General features: G+C 47.3%; 3 protein-coding genes and 1 non-coding gene across 4 annotated transcripts in view; 3 read left to right on the top strand and 1 right to left on the bottom strand.

Annotated features, from left to right (window-relative positions):
* Positions 1-1,703: 1,703 nt before the first annotated feature.
* Positions 1,704-9,718, top strand: LOC101779573 (CSC1-like protein At4g02900). The gene is made up of 12 exons (XM_004962118.3): positions 1,704-1,949; positions 3,052-3,432; positions 3,634-3,783; positions 4,793-4,928; positions 5,083-5,184; positions 5,461-5,580; positions 5,700-5,780; positions 6,004-6,344; positions 8,031-8,276; positions 8,399-8,723; positions 8,906-9,139; positions 9,278-9,718. Exons 2-12 carry the CDS (start codon positions 3,119-3,121, stop codon positions 9,530-9,532), a joined length of 2,304 nt encoding a protein of 767 aa, XP_004962175.1. The 5' UTR covers positions 1,704-1,949; positions 3,052-3,118; the 3' UTR covers positions 9,533-9,718.
* Positions 9,719-10,120: 402 nt separating this feature from the next.
* On the bottom strand, positions 10,121-11,587 carry LOC101779174 (pentatricopeptide repeat-containing protein At1g09900). Its single transcript, XM_004962117.2, has one exon. It carries the CDS (start codon positions 11,585-11,587, stop codon positions 10,121-10,123), a length of 1,467 nt encoding a protein of 488 aa, XP_004962174.2.
* Positions 11,588-14,160: 2,573 nt separating this feature from the next.
* Positions 14,161-16,144, top strand: LOC106804202 (vegetative cell wall protein gp1-like). Its single transcript, XM_014804855.1, has 2 exons — positions 14,161-14,181; positions 15,665-16,144. Exons 1-2 carry the CDS (start codon positions 14,161-14,163, stop codon positions 16,142-16,144), a joined length of 501 nt encoding a protein of 166 aa, XP_014660341.1.
* Positions 16,145-18,244: 2,100 nt separating this feature from the next.
* LOC101778765 overlaps positions 18,245-18,484 on the top strand; it is a 9,605-nt gene continuing 9,365 nt past the window's right edge. The window contains exon 1 of the transcript XR_002676995.1: positions 18,245-18,475. This is a non-coding gene — a transcript (nitrate regulatory gene2 protein). The remainder of the gene's footprint in view (positions 18,476-18,484) is intronic.

Raw genomic sequence — 18,484 nt, 5'->3', positions numbered from 1 at the left:
GAATAAGAGTGAACCATATAGTATATGCAATTCCATCATCCAGTATCATGCATCATGTTGTGCATGCAACCAAACACACCTTAAGTAAACGGAATCACACGGATGCAAGTGGACGTTTTCTAGATGGTGTCACGTGTGCTGGTGGCGTCAACTTTGGCCTTCAATGAACATGAGAGCATGGCACTCGACTCGAGCGAGTGTGTGACAGCTGAGCCCTTATTCGGTTGCATAGGATTCGTTCTAGACCGGGAATGATTCCAGGCATGGATCAAGGAAGGATTCCAAGCCGTTTCAAGCTATTCCATACCATTCCAGAGGAACGGGCGTTCAGTTAAGCCCACCATGATTTGAAACCCGGTTTATCCTAGCCCTTCCACCTAATTCAGATCCGGAATCAATCCATGAGTCGAGGAGTGTGGAATCAATCCCGATCTCTTATTGTACCTATTATAAGTCTATTTTGTTGCAATTAGTTCAGCTCTTGGATTGAATCCGTACCCTACCCAACAAAATTTTTGGTGAAAAGAAAATTCAACCTTTAGAGAATGAAACCAGAACTTGATTCTGGAATCATTGCCGGTCCAGAATGAATCCTATGCAACCAAACAAGCCTAACGAAATGGCGAATGCAACCGATGTGTCAGTGTGTCACTGTGTGTCTGCGTCTGTGTGCGGGGGATGTGCCGGTGGTGTCAGCTTCGGTGAACATGAACGGTAAAAGATGAGCAACTAAATTGGATCAAACCCTTTTAATTTGCTGGTGTTTATCGCTGTTTCTAGTTATAAATACTTTTAACACTTTATAAATTAAGAACTGATCACTTTTTAAAAACTTGACCATAATAGTACCTTTCATTGCAACTGCGAATTATTTAGAGCAAGACAATTCGTGCTTATCTAGATCTCCAAACCACTCATGCTCAGATGCTCTCATCTTCCACTTGCTGCCTGTTCTGCCGATACGGCTAGATTGATCATGAACTCCCTCTCGTCTGCTGCAGCTGAGAAAACGGTAGGAAATCTACTTTCATTCTATTCCCACACAAATGTTTTATGCGAAATTACCATAAATAATATACATACCTACATATAGAAGATGTTCTCCAAACATGTAAATGCAGACATGCTCCTTCACTCGCAAGTTGCAAATAACAAATTTTGCTTTAAGATTTGTTTACTTCAAAAACCGCCAAAGTGTACGAGTTATAGTTACAACATTGTCCTAATGTGCTTTATGAATTTCTACTAGAAAACGAAGCCGTTCGGGGAGTATTGTAGAACTCGTATTGTTGGCCTAGTTATTTGTTGGGCTCCGAAAGTTTAGTTCAGCCCAACCCAATACTTCACTCGAGCTGAGTCACGGTCTCGACGCCCCCGTTTTCGACGTGCCGGCCACGCGCAAAATGGAGGCGCCCGCGGGGCAACGGGTACGACGACGCCTCCGCCACTTGGAAGTTGGAACACGCGAAAATCTCGAGAGCGCGCACGCATTTGGAAGCGCCCGGGCGCCGGCAGTTGGGAACTTGGGAGCCCCAGGCCCCCACGTCGTTGTTATTTCCGTTGTGGCGTTGTGCCTTGCGCCGTTGCGCGTGCACCCGCCCTCCCCGCGCACCAACAAAACAATTGGCGGAGCCAGCGGAGCCGAAGGGGAGGAAGGGTAAAAACACGTCGTGCCGGCGCCTCCCTCTTGTCCCCATCGGCAACGCCAGCGGCGCCGCGAGCATTTTCCCACGGATCCATTGGATTCGACCACCCCGTCGTCCGTCTCCTCCCTTCCCCGATCGCGGTAGCCGATCCCCCTCCCGCGCGCCTCGGTCCCGTCGTCGGCTTCCTGCCGGAAAAGCGCAGGGCAACAAGGCGGGCGAGCAGGGGCGATCGGAGCCCGTTCCCGGCCCTGGGGTCGCGCGCCCAGGGTCGAGGTGACGCGTTCTCCCTGCTCGCGCCTCCAGGTAACGCTCGTCTCCTCCCCTGCGTCGATCGGAAATGCGGGTGTCTCGTTCCTCTGCCGCTTGCTCGTGCGATTTCGGAGTATCGCCAGGGGGCAAGCGTACGTCCGGCCGGCATTGTTCATGATGTGATTTTGCGCACGTATGGATTTATGGAATGTCTTATCCTCTTCGTTTGTGTTTTAGTACATTGTTGTTTTTGGCCTAATTATATCTCGATCGGAAATAGTTGCTCAGTTATCACTGGAACCATATGATATCGCGTTGCCTTGTCACCTTGGTTATTTGCATGGGAATGCACAGATACATGTTTCAATAACTAGTTGAACTCCTACAAAACTAAGTTATCCCAAATAACATATTAGTTTGGTTTTACAAAGGAAAGATGATCCTAGTGTAGCATATGAGTCGAGGAGTTGGATTTATGGAGTGCAGCTGGTGCCAGAGGCATCAAGTTGCTGCATAACCCGCTTCTAGAAGCAGGTTAGCTTAAGGTCAGGTCCCAGATTGGTCGTCGCTTGTCAAACGAGAGATTTCTTCAGCGCTGTTGTTCGGGAGTGTGGGTATGGTTCTTGTAAGGGGTTCTTTACCCCCTTTTATCATCTTCTTAATATAAAACAGCCCTCTTGCGTGTTGTAGAAAACAAATGTAGCATGACTAGTAGTTTCATAAAGAGTAACATCTGTGGAGGAGGCTCGCGCTCGGCGCTTGGTGGGCGCCAGATGTTTCAGAATTTTTTGGGCGGAGTGACTGGTTGTTTGGTTGTTTCATTGGACCTGTTACCGAGCTTAGGATCTCTTTGTTTTATTGGACATTGCTTCTTTGTTTTATTGGACATTGCTCTTCTCCTTTATTAATATATGGACGGTAGAACTCCTGCCGGTTCTTTTTTTTTTAAAAAAAAAAGGAGTAACAGCTATGACTTCGTTGTGAGATGTAGGAGGTTGTGTATGTGAACCTGAATTACGTTTATTTGCCCAAAAGTTTCAGAGTTTAAAGACTTCGGGTTCGTGGAGCTAATTTCATACGAGTTGACAAACAAGTGGCCATGTTTATTACATTCCAATTAACAACTGTTATTGACCAAGCGATTGTTTATATGCAGATTTTTGCTCCGGCATCTGGCTACTACTGTATGATGGTTGTTCTCGAGTGAATACAGTTAGAGCAATATGGGTTCCCTCACTGACATTGGTGTTTCTGCGGGCATAAACATACTGTCTGCATTGGGGTTCCTTCTTGCGTTTGCGGTTCTGAGGATACAGCCTATTAATGATCGAGTGTACTTTCCAAAATGGTACCTCAAAGGGACAAGAAGCAGCCCAAGGAACTTGGGAACTGTTTTCTCAAAGTTTGTCAATGCAGATATGTCAACATATATTCAGTTTCTGAACTGGATGCCCGCAGCACTGAAAATGCCAGAACCTGAACTGATTGAGCATGCGGGACTTGACTCTGCAGTATATGTGCGCATCTATCTTCTTGGGTGAGCATGATATTCATCTTTGCACTATCATTGCATTTAGTTTCATGTCTTCAAAGTTCAAAAAAAATTAACTGAACTGCAAGTTTGATATTAGAACATGACCATTTGACTCGTTTTAACATTGCACTGGTAAACCAATATATTCGCCGCATAAGTACATCATGTTTCCTGATGATTGTGCATCACACGCTTCATATGCAGTTTGAAGATATTTGTGCCAATTACGCTGCTAGCATTTGCTGTTCTAGTTCCCGTCAATTGGACTAGTGGAACATTGGAAAGTGAAAAGGGACTAAGTTATGACCAAATTGACAAGCTTTCGATATCGAATCTTGGAAAAGGTTCAAAAAGGTATAACTAATTCTACTTCTGTTTGCTCAAACTATGTGTTGCATAGTGCATTTTGCAGCATCAGAATGGACCGTGCCCCTTGCATATTTGGATAGCTATGTGTTGCAGTGTTGCTTAATAGTTAATACAGGGCATTCCAGTGATGCTAGCCCTAACTTCCATTTCAGATATCCGATATCCATTTTCAATTATTGTTTAGATTAGCGTAGAATCCTGATTAGAAGCTCTGGAAGACTCAAAGTATTATTTTTCGTCCTTTTTATAATTTGTCAGTTATATAATTAGAGTTTTTCTAACATGTTCCAGGTTATTCTCATTTACTCCAGTATTGGGCCTTTATTACTTGTTAATTGGCCTGTTTGAGGGTGAAAGAACAATATGGATGCACACTTTTGATACATAAAAGAAATTGATCGTGGAAATATTTATGCAAACAATGACTTATACCTAACTAAAACTCCTACAAATTAAGACCAGTGCATGATCTTTTATCAATTACTTATATAAACGGAACAATTTCCATATAGTTCTTTTTTTAGACTGCCACAAGATCTTGATGCACATAGAAGAATCCAAATGTATTACCAGAAAATGATCTTTTTAAATTTCTTACGGTCACTCCTGTGGTTATCTCTGAGTAAATCTCCAGGAAACCAACTGGGTAATGACAAGTTACAAGTAATCACTTTTCTAATCAACAAAAATGACTAGAGATAGAGTTCTCAAAGTTTGCAGCAATGAGAGTTTTGAGAATTCAATGCCTTACAGACCCTACTGAATCAAAAGTTTTTTCCAAGCAAAACCATGCGCTGGCAGCATAGGTTGCGAACAGACGAAACTCAATTATTTCTGGTATCTACATTTTTACAAGAACCTGCTCTTTTTTTGTAGCTGACATCTTCTCTAGTTAATTTGTATTCTTCTATTTTCTGTTACTTCACATTGGCTGATAAATTATCTACTTGAGGGACTTGATATATCTACTAAGTTATTGATTTTTTTTTTGTAGGTTTTGGGCACACATAGCAATGTGCTATGTGTTTACAATTTGGACGTTCTTTGTGTTGTTTCATGAATATAAGGTTGTCACAACTATGAGATTGCGCTTTCTTGCTAATCAAAATCGTCGACCAGATCAATACACGGTAAATGTTCTTTCCATACAATCTCAATAAATGGGCTAATATTTTTAATTAGACTCGTTGATCACATCCTATTCAAAGGAAATATTTTTCATTAGACAACTTATTTAAGCGTAAAAATCTCCTGTTACCTAATTCTTTTTCTACCTTTATTTAGGTCCTTGTGCGAAATGTACCTCCAGACCCTGATGAATCAGTTAGTGAGCACGTTGAGCACTTCTTTGCTGTGAATCACCGTGATAATTACCTCAGTCACCAGGTTCTAATTTTTCTTAGCTTCTGTCCACTATACTGGCATGGTGAATAACCTATATGACTGGGATCAAGAAAATTTAAACAAGAAACAGATCTTTATATTTCATTGTGTTCTTTATTCTTTGACTGCACTTATTTAATCCTTTACTGAAGCAGTAAGAGTTTATTTTCCCCTCTTGCTCTTTTGAAAGAGGATAACATGTCTACAACAATACTGAAAGAAAATTCGAATTCAGTTTTAGCTTCTCGTATGGAGTAAATTTATACATTTGCTCAACAGATTGTATACAATGCAAACCATCTTTCTGGCTTAGTTGAGAAGAAGAAGGGCTTGCAAAACTGGTTAATCTACTATGAAAACAAGCATGCTAAAAACCCTGCAAAAAGGCAAACCATGAAGGTACAGTTCTCCATTGCAAACATATCCTCGTGCACTAAAAAACTTATACCATCCATAATTCTATTTCAATGGATTTGTAAAAGATTGCAAGTGGTATGACTCCAATACATTTCTTATAGACAGGACTATGGGGTCTTTGGGGGCAAAGAGTGGATGCTATAGAATACTACAAAAATGAGATTGAGGAGTTATGTAAGCAGGTATACTTTCATTTTAAGGAACAGCCTCCTTTTAATAATCTTGATAATGTTCATTACACTGATAATATTACCTGATAATATTCACTATACTGGTAATATTACCTGATAATATTCATAATATTACCTTTTAATCAGACTGTCAAGAACCCTTCTTGCTTTTATTCTACATAAATTTACCTGATAATATTAATTATACTGAACAATGTTTTCACATGCATCGCAGGAAGATCAGGAGAGACAAAAGGTGATCACTGATCCAAATTCTATTATGCCGGCGGCATTTGTGTCTTTCAAAACACGGTGGGGGGCTGCTGTTTGTGCTCAAACACAGCAAACAAGTAATCCAACTGTGTGGTTAACTGAATGGGCTCCAGAACCGCGTGATGTTTTCTGGACTAATCTTGCAATCCCTTATGTTGAGCTCTCAGTTAGAAGGCTTATTATAGCTGTTTCATTCTTCTTTCTGACCTTTTTCTTCATGGTACCAATCGCAATTGTCCAATCCTTGGCCAACCTAGATGATATCGAGAAGGTGCTTCCTTTCTTAAAACCTATAATAGAAAGGTGAGTGTTACTATTTGTTACTTTACAGTTAAATTTCATGAAAAAACATCCATGGCATGCTATTTTACTAACAGTATCACACTTCTGCCATCTTGCAACTTGAAAAATTTTCACACTGAGTTCCGGTGACTCATTATCAGTTTATCACTTATCAGTACAGTGTCGAAGACTCGAAGTGAGTTTGTGTCGGCACAATTGTTTGTACATTTTACAATAAAACAGTCAACATTTGAAATTCATTGGTAGGCATCATTTTTGCAGAGATTTAGTGGAGCCTCTTATGTAGAGCTCTTGTGATTCATAAGACATCCTTTTCTTGTTAAATCAATTGATTAGTGCTGGTTTCGGTAGCCATTGCTTCTACATTGTCACCTTTGGCTACCTTTTCTAGGAAGGAGCTTGGTTCTAACTTTTATATCCTACTTTTCTCTACCAAATAGTAAGGGTGTGTTTGGTTCCAGGGACGAAGTGGGACGGGATGGGACGATTTCACTTCGTCCCGCGTTTGGTTTGGAGATAGGTGGGATGGGGACATCCCTGGGAGGGAATATACCCTCCAGATGCGGGACGTCCCCATCCCACCAAAAGTGGCAAACGGGGTCATCCCCCGTGTACGCCGTCACCTCCCGTCTCGTGTCTGATAGGGGGGCGAGCTTCGGGCGAGCGTGAACGGCCGGCGGCGAGCGAGCTCCGCGGGGACGGCGCTGCGACCCTCCTTGGCCGGCGGGGGTGAGCGCCGTGGCACCCCATGGCCGGCGGGGGCGAGCAGGGCTGGCGGCGGGGTGGATCAGGGGGCGGCGCCGCAGGTGGAGCAGGGACGGCGCGGGCGTGACCCAGGGGAGGCTGGCGGGGGTGAGCTCCGCGGCGCCCCATGGCTGGCGGAGGCAAGCAGGGGCGGCGGCGGGGTGGATCGGGGGGTGGCGGGGTGACCCAGGGACGGCGCGGGCGTGACCTAGGGGAGGCCAGCGTGGCGCAGGGAGGAGGAAGAAGATGTTGTTAGTATGACAGGTGGGCCCCACAAACGGTGTCTAACGGAAGGAGAAAACTGTGCTCGTCCCGTCTGTTACAATCTCTCCAACCAAACAAAAAATTGGGACGGATCCATCCCGTTCAACCAAACATGAAATGGGATCATCCCATCCCAGAAAACTGGACCGGGACCGTCCCGTCCTACATTGTCTCCCATCCAAACAGACCCTAACATCTTCTAGTTGTTTAGTGGCTTTTGCTTATATGAAAAATGTATCAAAAACCTGTTTGGCGTTTACTATTTTATTTTCATAGGGAAGGTGAACCTGTGCTAGTATAATAACTTAACATTTGTTGAACATGTTGCAGCATGAATAATCACATTCTACTTTTAGTTGCAAATAGGGTCTCTGGAATTGTTGAACATTACCATTATGTTCTTGTGTAACTGTACTGATTACAAAATGCATTTTTCTCATCTTCATAAAGAACTACCAAGTTATATCAGTAAGTGAATGACAATTGTGATGCAGTGCAAGAAAACATTGCTTGTCAATTTATAGAAATGTGTTACTGATTGCATGTTTTAGATACCAGGATTTTCCTTGTTGGAGTGGGACAAAGAAGATCCAACAGCCTTTTATATTATATATTGTTTGAAAGATAATTGTTTTCTTTAGGATCTAAACTCTATTGTGCTTGTGCAATGTCATGCAGAAACTCCCTTAAACCGGTTATTCAAGGTTTCTTGCCAGGAATCGTATTGAAAATCTTCCTTATACTTCTCCCAACAATTCTAATGGCCATGAGCAAGATTGAAGGCCACACATCACTCTCTGGATTGGACAGGAAAACAGCAATGAAATACTACATATTCCTTTTCGTGAATGTGTTCTTGGGGAGTGTAATAACCGGAACAGCATTCCAACAGCTCGACAAGTTTATCCATCAGTCCGCTAACAAGTATGCTCAATCTAGAAGTCACTACTTGTGCATTATGATATTTGGTCGTGATAGTTTATTTGCTATCTACCTAACAAATGCTATTATTTTATACTGTCATTTTTCGTTTCTGTCAACTCAAGAATTCCAGAGGTTGTTGGAGAGTCCATTCCCATGAAGGCAACATTTTTCATGACATACATAATGGTTGATGGTTGGGCTGGTATAGCTGCTGAAGTTCTTCGGTTGAAGCCATTAGTCATGTTCCATATAAAGAATGCTTTCTTGGTCAGAACTGAGCAGGACCGCGAACAGGCCATGGATCCTGGAAGCCTGGATTTTTACAACTACGAACCACGACTACAGTTGTACTTTCTGCTTGGGCTTGTATATGCAGTTGTCACGCCAATGCTCCTTCCCTTCATCATAGTGTTCTTCAGCCTCGCGTATCTTGTCTTCAGACATCAGGTACTACTCTCTTCGAGTTTAAATCAGAGTGTCTTTGTTTGCACCGTTTTCACATTGCCACCAAAACAATAACTTCTGCTAGCAACTATTCTTAACAATACTTGATTTGGTACTTTAAATATTATGCCTTGTCATCATTCTTCTCTTACCTGGGTCCCTAATATTTTTTCCTTTGTCACAAGATAATTAACGTATATAATCAGCAATATGAAAGCGGTGCACAATTCTGGCCAGATGTGCACATGCGGCTAATCATAGCATTGATAGTATCACAAATCCTCCTACTCGGATTGCTGAGCACGCAGGAAGCAGAGAAGTCCACTGTTGCTCTTCTCCCACTTCCTGTCCTCTCCATATGGTTCCACTATGTTTGCAAGGGCCGGTTTGAACCAGCATTTGTGAAGTTCCCCTTGCAGGTAAGACTGAAAATATTTTCACAAGTATGATCGCGTAGTGCCATGATAAGTCAATGTTATAGCTAGAACAGTACAGAAAGCATAGAAGAATGGAACCTATTATAACATAAAATGGCATCTATACTTCGTGTTTTGCAGGATGCTATGGTAAAGGACACATTGGAACGGGCGCATGACCCAACTTTAAATTTGAGAGACTACCTGAAGGGTGCTTATGTGCACCCAGTTTTCCAGAAAAATGACATATACCAGCTTGTCGCCATAGATGAGGAAGAGAAGAACCCCCTCGTCGTGACAAAACGGCAGCCTCGCATGACCACACCAGGAGGAAGCAAATTCAATTCAAGTTCTGGCACTAATGAAGGGGAGTTCAGTAGGATACCTCCTCCCTAAAGCCTGATTCTTTCACGAGAAAATGTAAAAAAAAAAATCCGAGTTTGGTAATCTTGTAAATGTTTGGCCACGAAGGAAATGCAAAAGGAGGAAATAGGATATTGAAACAGGCTGTATTATATTATACATGAATACATGATCAGCACTTGCATTAGCACACGAGGGCTATTGCAAGACGCAGATTTGAGCAATTAAGAACTTTTTTGCCAAATCAACTACTGGAAACTTTCATCATAAAGTCAACCTAAGCCTTCCCCTAAGTTTGCTTAATTCCAATAATGGAATGACTCTGACAATGTTGAAATATTCAGACGAATTGAATTTGGGCTCTTTTTACAGGACCTTCAGCAGCAGGATGCATCAGTTTTGTGCAAAAATCCAATTGAATTAGCAAATAAATGCAAAGGTACATTTTAATTTTGTTCTTTGTGAATAAAATATATTCCTCAAAAAGAAGATGAACAAAAGACAGAAATAGAAGCTGAGGATAGGATTAGTAAACATGTAAAAGGCTATCCTACATGTGTTGTGCAAAGGACAAAAGCTCCAGAAGCGAAACTTTCATTCATGTTAATTTTTGGACAATAGTCATGTCAGTCTCAGCATTCTTTCCAATGTGTGACTCACTTTGTACATTTCAGTACCTCGACAGTATCCTTTCTTACAAAAAGCAATTATTAATTCCTGGTACATATATACATCTAATATGAAACCTTGCCCAAGAATCCATCTGATTAGTGTATGCAATTCATGAAGCTTCCCGCCAGCAATGAGACCTCGCACAATACTAGATACTGCAGATCTAGAGAGACCATCTTCTAGAGATCGGTTTAAATAACTAAGTGCAACCAAGAACTTCCCTTCTCTACAGAGACAATCAACCACAAGGCTGTCAGTGATGTCATTTGGAGTAATGTCTTTCTCAATCATCTCATGAAGCACAAGGAAGGCCTCATAAGCTTTCCCCAAGAAACTGAGATGACGGATCAAAGTATTGTATGTCACAACATCAGCGACAAAATCCTCACTTCCAAGCAAACAAAACGCTTCACGAAGCCTCCCAAGTTTACAGAGACTGTGCACCACAATGCTGAAAGTCCAGCTATTGGGAGCCATGCCTTTTTTGACCATGTCGATGAAAAGCTTGATAACAGCCAACCATCTTCGCTCATCACAAAGCCTCCTCATCACAGTGTTATAGTTGACAACATTGACATGCCATCCAATTTCTGCACTGCACTCCAAGAGGCACTTTGCAGACCAAGCAGTTGACCTGCGGCAAACCCCATCAAGGAGGATATTCAGAGTAATCTCGTTAGGACGCAACCCCTCCGACAGCATCTTATCCACCAATGCAAAGCTCTTATCTACTCTGCCGGCTTTGCATAGCCCATCCATGTAGGTACTGTATGTGATTGTATCCGGTGTCCACCCTGCCGCACTGCTCTCCTCAAGAAGCGCATCTACTTCATTGAAAGCGCCAGCCTTGCATAGTGCTTCAACCAAGACATTGTAAGTGGCTGTGCTTGGCACAAATCCAGCTGCAACCATCGTTTCCAATAGCTCCTTGGCCTCATGTATCATTCCACTCACGCAGTAGGCGTGCATGATGGGAGTGTACGTGTGAGCATTTGGTTGGCAACCTTCCTCCAGCATGAAGTCAAGCACGCCCAGCGCCTCAGCCACCCGGCCAGCACTGCACAGCCCAGAGATCAGCGTCGAGTAGGTGACCACGTCCGGGGCCACACCGTTCGCCGCCATCCACCGCAAGACTTCGTATGCTGCGTCGAACCACCGGAGGTGGCAGGCGTACACCCCGACGAGCACCGTGCACGCGGCGGCGTCGGGTGCAACGCCGTCCGCGGCCATGGCGTTGAGTACGGCGAGCGCGGCGCCAGGTTGGGACGCCGAAGAGAGCGCCGCGGCGGCCGTGGTGAAGCAGGCGGTGTCGGGGCGGCGCCCGAGGAGGCTCCGCATTTCGTCGAGCAGGTGGAGGGCACGCTCAGCGCCGGCGCCTGAGCCGTCTCGGTCACCTGAAGCGGCGTGCGCGGACATGAGCCGGTTGTATTCGTACGGGTGTGGCGACCGCGGCCGTGACGGAAGAGGCGGGGGCGGGGGCTGCTCGGAGAGCTCCTTCGCGAGGGCGGCCAAGCGGAGGAGAAGGTGATCTCGGGGGGGGATTGACAGACGGCGTAGGTGGAGGAGGCGGGCAATGGGACAGGAGAGGGAGGGCATAAGGGAGTGGGGGTGACTGCGGCGGCGACATCTGAGAGCGGCGGCAATGGCGGCGGCGGACGCCTTTGCTGCCCGGAGCGAAAGGCGCGACGTTCCACGAAACGGGCGTCGGCGGGTGGCCGGTGGTGTGATGGGGCCGGGAGCTGCTGCCTATCCCGTGGAAGATAAATACGAGTAAACTTTCAGCCCAAGGTTTATCTTAACCTTATTTTTTTTCTTCCTCATCTTTTTCCTAAGCCTTCCATTTAACGATGGCCCACTGAAAAAATATCGGATAAGGAATGTTGGATCAACATTTATTCGGAAAAAGTTGATTCAATATTTTTTTAAGAAAAAGTTGAGCCAACATTTTCTTAGAAAAAGTTGAATCCAACATTTTTGGAAAAAAAAAGTTACACCAATATTTTTTCAAAAAAACTTGAATCCAACCTTCTTATCTGGCTCCGGTGGCCAGTGGTGCGCGGCGGGGCCGGCAGTAGGGCCCGCGCGGGGGTGGCGGCATAGGCAAGGGAGGGAGGGGAGGGTGGCAGTAGCGAGGCCCGCACGGGGGAGGGAGGGAAAGGAGCTAGGATTTGGATTTGATGTAGATCTGATGGACCTCGTTACTTGCACAAATCTCAAATACTGAAAGGTTCGATGCCTTCCTACATTCCAGAAGGTGGATAGGTTTTCCGGATGGAGCCTGGCCGTATGGGGGCTCCTGTCTATCTTGTGTAAGATAGATAGGAGTTGAAACTTCCAACCCACTAAGGCTCATCTCAATCTTATCTTCTTCTTCATCACCTTCTTTCCTAACCCTTTTCATTTGATGATGGTCCACTGAAAAAATGTTGACAGCATTTTCCTAAAAAAGTCAGACCAACATTTTTTTCAAAAAATTGAATTAAAATTTCTTCGAAAAAGTTGAACCAATATTTATTCGAAAAAAAGTTGAGCCAACGTTTCTTTAGAAAAAGTTAGTCAATATTTGTTTAGAAAAAGTTGAATCCAACATTTTTCGGATTTTTTTTGCACCAACATTTTTTAAAAAAAGTCGAATCCAACCTCCTTATTCTCCGGCTCCGGCGCACGGTGGCGGCGCCGGGCGGCGCACGGTGAGGCGTCTGTGACGGCAGCGGGGCTAGCTGCGCAGGGGGCAACGGCAGCAGCAGGGGAGGGAGGGGTGGGCGCGTGGTGGCGTGCCAGCCGCCACAGCGGTGGCAGGGCCCACGTGGGGGTGCGGCGTAGGGAGGGGAGGAAGGGGAGGGGTGGCAGCGCATCCAGGAGGAGGAAGCTAGGATTTGAGTTTGATGTAGATTTAATGGATCTTATTATTTGCACGAATCTCAACGTTGGAAGGTACTTAAAAAAAACTTTCGATTGGAAGGTACCTAAAAAAACTTTCGAAAGAAAGATAGATAAGATTTCCGCGCCTGGGGGACGACTGTTCCGGAGGTGAGAAATGGGCCGCAAGCCCAGGTGGTTTCAATGTGGTTCCGGATCTTGCCATGCAATCGTCAACTATTGTTGACTAGAGTACAATAGTATAGATTGTATTTATTGTTGGTTTTTCAGAAAACCTATTTTTCGTCATTTTTAGGTACATAAGCACGAGCACATACATTCTCAATCTTTTTATAAAAATAGGTAATCAACTTGTTTTTGAGATACGGGTTAGATTTCATTAATACGGTACTCTTACAACAAGGCCCTTGACTGGACACCCCTGAATAAAGGAAAAATTACACATAAGTCTTTTGAAGAGCACCCAGCGCTCATCACCGCCGTGTACCGTATGTTGCTGTAACCTGGATCTTCTCCACCTCCCCCAAAAAGAAGAAGATAACCAAAATCGACGAAGATCTTCAAATTTAACAAGTCCATCAGTCACAAGCTGCATGGATGTTGTTTGTTCGTTGAACGCCCCGGCCAATCCTCATTTCCCATGGGATCAGACGCGCGGCTGTCCCGTTGGCCCACCCCAGTCGACATGCAGTCGACAGTGGAGTTTAGCACCTGTCACATCGGATATTTAATGCTAATTAAGAGTATTAAACAGAGACTAATTACAAAACTAATTGCACAGATGGATGGAGTCTAATTCATGAGATGGATCTATTAAGCCTAATTAGTTCATGATTTGATAATGTAGTGCTAGAGTAACCATTTGCTAATGATGAATTAATTAGGCTTAATATATTCGTCTTGCGAATTAGCACAGGATTCTGCAATTAATTTTATAATTAACTCATGTTTAGTCTTCCTAATTAGCATCCGAACATCCGATGTGACATTGCTAAAGTTTAGCACCTAGTATGCAAACACCCCCTAACCTTACCAGGAAGTTGTAGTCAACATGATGGTCAACAAATCCACCTTGGAGGGTCCAACCAATCCTCCAACCTCCAGTAGCCATGTCGTTGGTTTCAAGGCCGGTGAGACCTTTTGACATCATGGGCTCAACCGACGAGAGAACGAAGTTCATAGACAAATCGAGCACCGACGCATAACGAAAAGGCAAACAATGAAGAAAATGTTGTCAATGTTGAATCCTACTCATAGTAAACTGTAGTAGCGCTGACATGCTCATCGACCATTGATAGACGCCATCCACCTCCAACATCAACGCCATAAAAAAATCCATGGAGGAAGGTAGAAAAAGATGAGAAGCCGGTGGATCTAGCAAATGTGCTACGGTAGCACAACAATGAGTTGTAGTGGATGGAGGCAGAGCACCTTAGAGCCCAACCAAAAGGATTCTAATGTTATGCCATCACTCACTGAACACAAATATATTTTGTTTTAAAATTAAAGGGATGCTACAAATACACATCTGGATCGGACGCTGTTTTAGTTGGAGGTTCGAAGATGATTCATCACTCTCCAAAGACAAATGGATATGAAAATAGACAGAAATGTAATAGGTGGGCGACATGGCAGAACACGGAGCAAAACCACTTTTGCAAAAGGGTTCATGTACGCCAGTGCTCTAATTTAAAAGGGTTTAGTGCAGAAAAAACACTTCAAGACTAGACCAGTGAGGTGAACTTCTCCTGTTGAGCTATGACAAAAACTAATGGAAATCGGAGTAAAGTATGATAAACTTGGCTGCTTCCCACTCGACGCCTGGTGGCTGCTGTCTCCCATCGGGCCTCCGCTGACGCCTGCAGCCGCGCGTCGCGCCATCAACTCCGGCGAGCCGCTGTTGGGTTGTTGGACGGACGGGCGGACGGACCTCCCGCTCGCCGCCGCTCTTTTCAAAACCACGCAACTAAGGGCCGGTTACCCTCCGCTTTAGCACCTTTTAATCCCTAAAGTGCTATACAGGTTGACTAAATTCTTTAATTCTCTAGTCTAAGAGGGTGTTTGGTTCCTGTGACTTATTTTTAGCACCCGCCACATCGAATGTTTAGATACTAATTAGGAGTATTAAACGTAGACTATTTACAAAACCCATTACATAAGTGGAGGCTAAACAGCGAGACGAATCTATTAAGCCTAATTAGTCCATGATTTGACAATGTGTTGCTACTGTAAACATTTACTAATGATGGATTAATTAGGCTTAATAGATTCGTCTCGCCGTTTAGCCTCCACTTATGTAATGGGTTTTATAAATAGTCTACGGTTAATACTCCTAATTAGTGTCTAAACATTCGATGTGACATGTGCTAAAAATAAGCAAAGGGAACCAAACGCCCCCTAAGAGAGGTGGACTAAAGTGGACTAAAATGCCTTGGAGACACCCTTGCCAATGAGCTCCCTCACACCCGGCCCCCTCCGCCGGCCTCCCTCCCGCCCGGCCCCTGCCCCCGGCCTCACTCCCGCTCCTGCAGCTCATCGACGAGGCGGACGAGCTCGCCGGGCTCGGACGCCGCGCGCACTGGCTACACTTGTGCCGCCGAGCGTGGGAAGTAGTGCGCGAACAATCCCGCCTTGGACACCGACCTCGACGGCGCCGGCGAGCAAGAGGACCTCCGCTACGGCATCTTCGGCTGGCCCGCTCCCGCCGCCGCGGATCCAGGCTGCTCCAACGGCACCGGCGTCGGCGCTGGCACCTTGCACGCGGACAAGGAGGAAGAAGGCCTGGGCGTGGCCGGCCACCATGCCTCCCGCCGCCGTCATCCCCACCACCCCCACCGCCAGCCTCCCTCCCGCTGCCCTCCCATCCAGCCCCCACCACCGTCGCCCCCACCGCCCTTCCACCCGTCGCCCCCACCGCAAGCGAAGGCCAAGACCGCCACCAAGCCCAATGCTGCTGCTGCTGCTGCAGTGTCCCCCAAGCCCAAGGCTAAGGTCAAGGCCGCCGCCCTTGCCGTGGTGCCCAAGCCCCGCGCTCGCCCGCCCAAGGCCGCCAAGACCTCTGCAAAGGCCTCCCCTGCCAAGGCCAATAAGTAGACCAGCATCGCCGCCCCCTGCCATTCCGCCTATAGATGTGCCCCCGCTTCTCCCTTAATTAGAGGTATTTTGGTCTTTGTCATATGCATTAATGGACTTTAGTCCATGATCCAAATAGGGTAGGGACCATGGACTAAGGGTGTGTTTGAATGGAGGGACGGAGGGGAGGGTCATCCCTCTTTTTTTGGATGAGATAATCCCACTTGTTGGAGGGATGGGGACGTTCCTAGTTTAGTGTTTGGTTGAAGGGACGGGTGAGGAATAAGATGGATGGCATTTTCGTATCGTTAACTGTGGGTCCCAATTGTCATTCACCTAAAAACTGCGGGACCCACTGTCAGCTGCTCCGCCGTCGCCGCCCCATCCCTGTGCCACCACCAGCCTTGCTCCGTCGCCGCCGCCAGCCTTGCTCTGCCGCCGCCCCATCCCTGCTCCATTGTGCGAGATGGTCGGTCCTTCCTCGCGCCACTGCGCGAGACTGCGTTAGTGCCGTCCGCAAGGGACGGATCAGTCCGACCATTTTTTAGGTACGGATCCATCCTATTTTTTAGAAATATTTCATATCGCACCGTCTCTCCAACCAAACGCAGGCAAAACTGGATTGGCCCATCCCATCTCTCCATAAAAAAAGAGCCGATCAGGGGCTAATCGCCGCGAAAACGAAGCACGTTTCCCAAACACACCCACCCGCGGAGGCGGACGTGTGGGTCAAAAGAAACACGCACCACCGCTGCTGTCACGTGGGGCCAGTCACCTCCGTACGCACACGAAGCGATTGAAACAAAATGCGGAAAGGGCCACCCAACCTGAGGCCTTGTTTAGTTGGGGAATTTGGGAGGTGCCAAATTACTGTTACAGCACTGTAGCACACTGTAGCGTTTCGTTTGTATTTGTGAATTATTGTCCAAATATTGACTAATTAGGCTCAAAAGATTCGTCTTGCAAAGTACAACAAAACTGTGCAATTAGTTTTTAATTTCATCTACATTTAGTACTCCATGCATGTACCGCAAGTTTGATGTGATGGGGAATCTTCTTTTTGCATAGTGTCAAAGTTGGGAGTTGGGAGTAACTAAACATGGCCTGAGAGGGCTGAGAGCAAAGCGCTCGCTGTCTCCCTGTCCCGCACGGGACGGAGCGAGCCACCACGCCGCCACTGACATGCGGGCCCCACCAGCTGGCGTGGCCCGGGCCCCGAGCGAAAAGCAGAGACGCAGGAGCGGCGTGTGAAAATGCCCTTGGAAATCCCCGGTATTGCCTATGGCCAGGCAGCGGCGGCACACTCCCAGAGCGAGAGGACGGAGACAAACAACAGCACAGGCGCAGCACGCGCGGGTGCACTGCCCAGTGCCCACCACTGACCGCGGTCCTCCACGCCCATCCGCGCCGCATGACGCCACCTGCTGCGGTCCCTGACGCGCCGGACCCGTGGAACGTCGGGCCGCGTGTCAGTGAGAGGGGGGAGGTGGAGCCGGGGGCCGCGCGGGAGGTACCCCGCCGAGCCCCTCGCCACGCCCCACGCCGACCGAGCGCTCGCTGCCACCACCGCCTCGGGGCGCGCACCAGCAGGGCAACGGGCCAGGGGCAGGGGGGCAGCGCGCAACAACTCTATCGTTAGATCCACCCGACACCGGCCGCTCGCCCACTCCGCCTGCCTTGCTCTGCTTTGCTTCCCTCTGCTCGGGCTCGGCTTCGGGGGTTTGTGGGGCGCAATGCGGTGAGGCGGAGGTGGGGGAGGGGGAAGGAGAGGAGAGTTGAGGTTTGGGAGAGTGCGGAGGGGACGGGATGGGGTGCGCGCAGTCGCGGATCGAGAACGAGGAGGCGGTGGCGCGCTGCAAGGAGCGGCGGCAGCTGATGAAGGCGGCCGTCGCGGCGCGGAACGCCTTCGCGGCCGCGCACTCGGCCTACGCCTGCTCGCTCAGGGACACGGGCGCCGCGCTCTCCGAGTTCGCGCACGGGGAAGGCGTGCCCCCGCCGCCGCCGCCGGGGGAGGCGGACGAGGCGGCGGCGGCGGCATCCTCCGGCGCCGGGCACGGCGGGATCGGCGCGGCTGCGGCGGGAGTGGCGGGTCCCTCCGGAGCGTCGGGGCCCGACGGGATAATGCCGCCCCCGCCGCCGCTCGACTCCCTGCCACCGCCGCCGCCGCCGCTGCCGGATTTCTCGCCGTCGCCGGCGAAGATCCACCGCTCCATCAGCATGCCCCTGCCGCCTTCTGCCGGCGATAAGAATCCCGCCATGCTCCATGTCGACTCCATTAGGGAGGAGGATTCAATGAGCTGGCATGAGTTAGAAGATTGATGTAGTCGCTGGGTCAAGGAATTAGGCGTAGGAATACCCAGG

Source organism: Setaria italica, chromosome III (genome assembly GCF_000263155.2).
Source record: "Setaria italica strain Yugu1 chromosome III, Setaria_italica_v2.0, whole genome shotgun sequence".
Lineage (NCBI taxonomy): Eukaryota > Viridiplantae > Streptophyta > Magnoliopsida > Poales > Poaceae > Setaria > Setaria italica.
The sequence above is the reverse complement of the archived record's forward strand: the minus strand, read 5'-3'. Positions and strand labels throughout refer to the sequence as shown.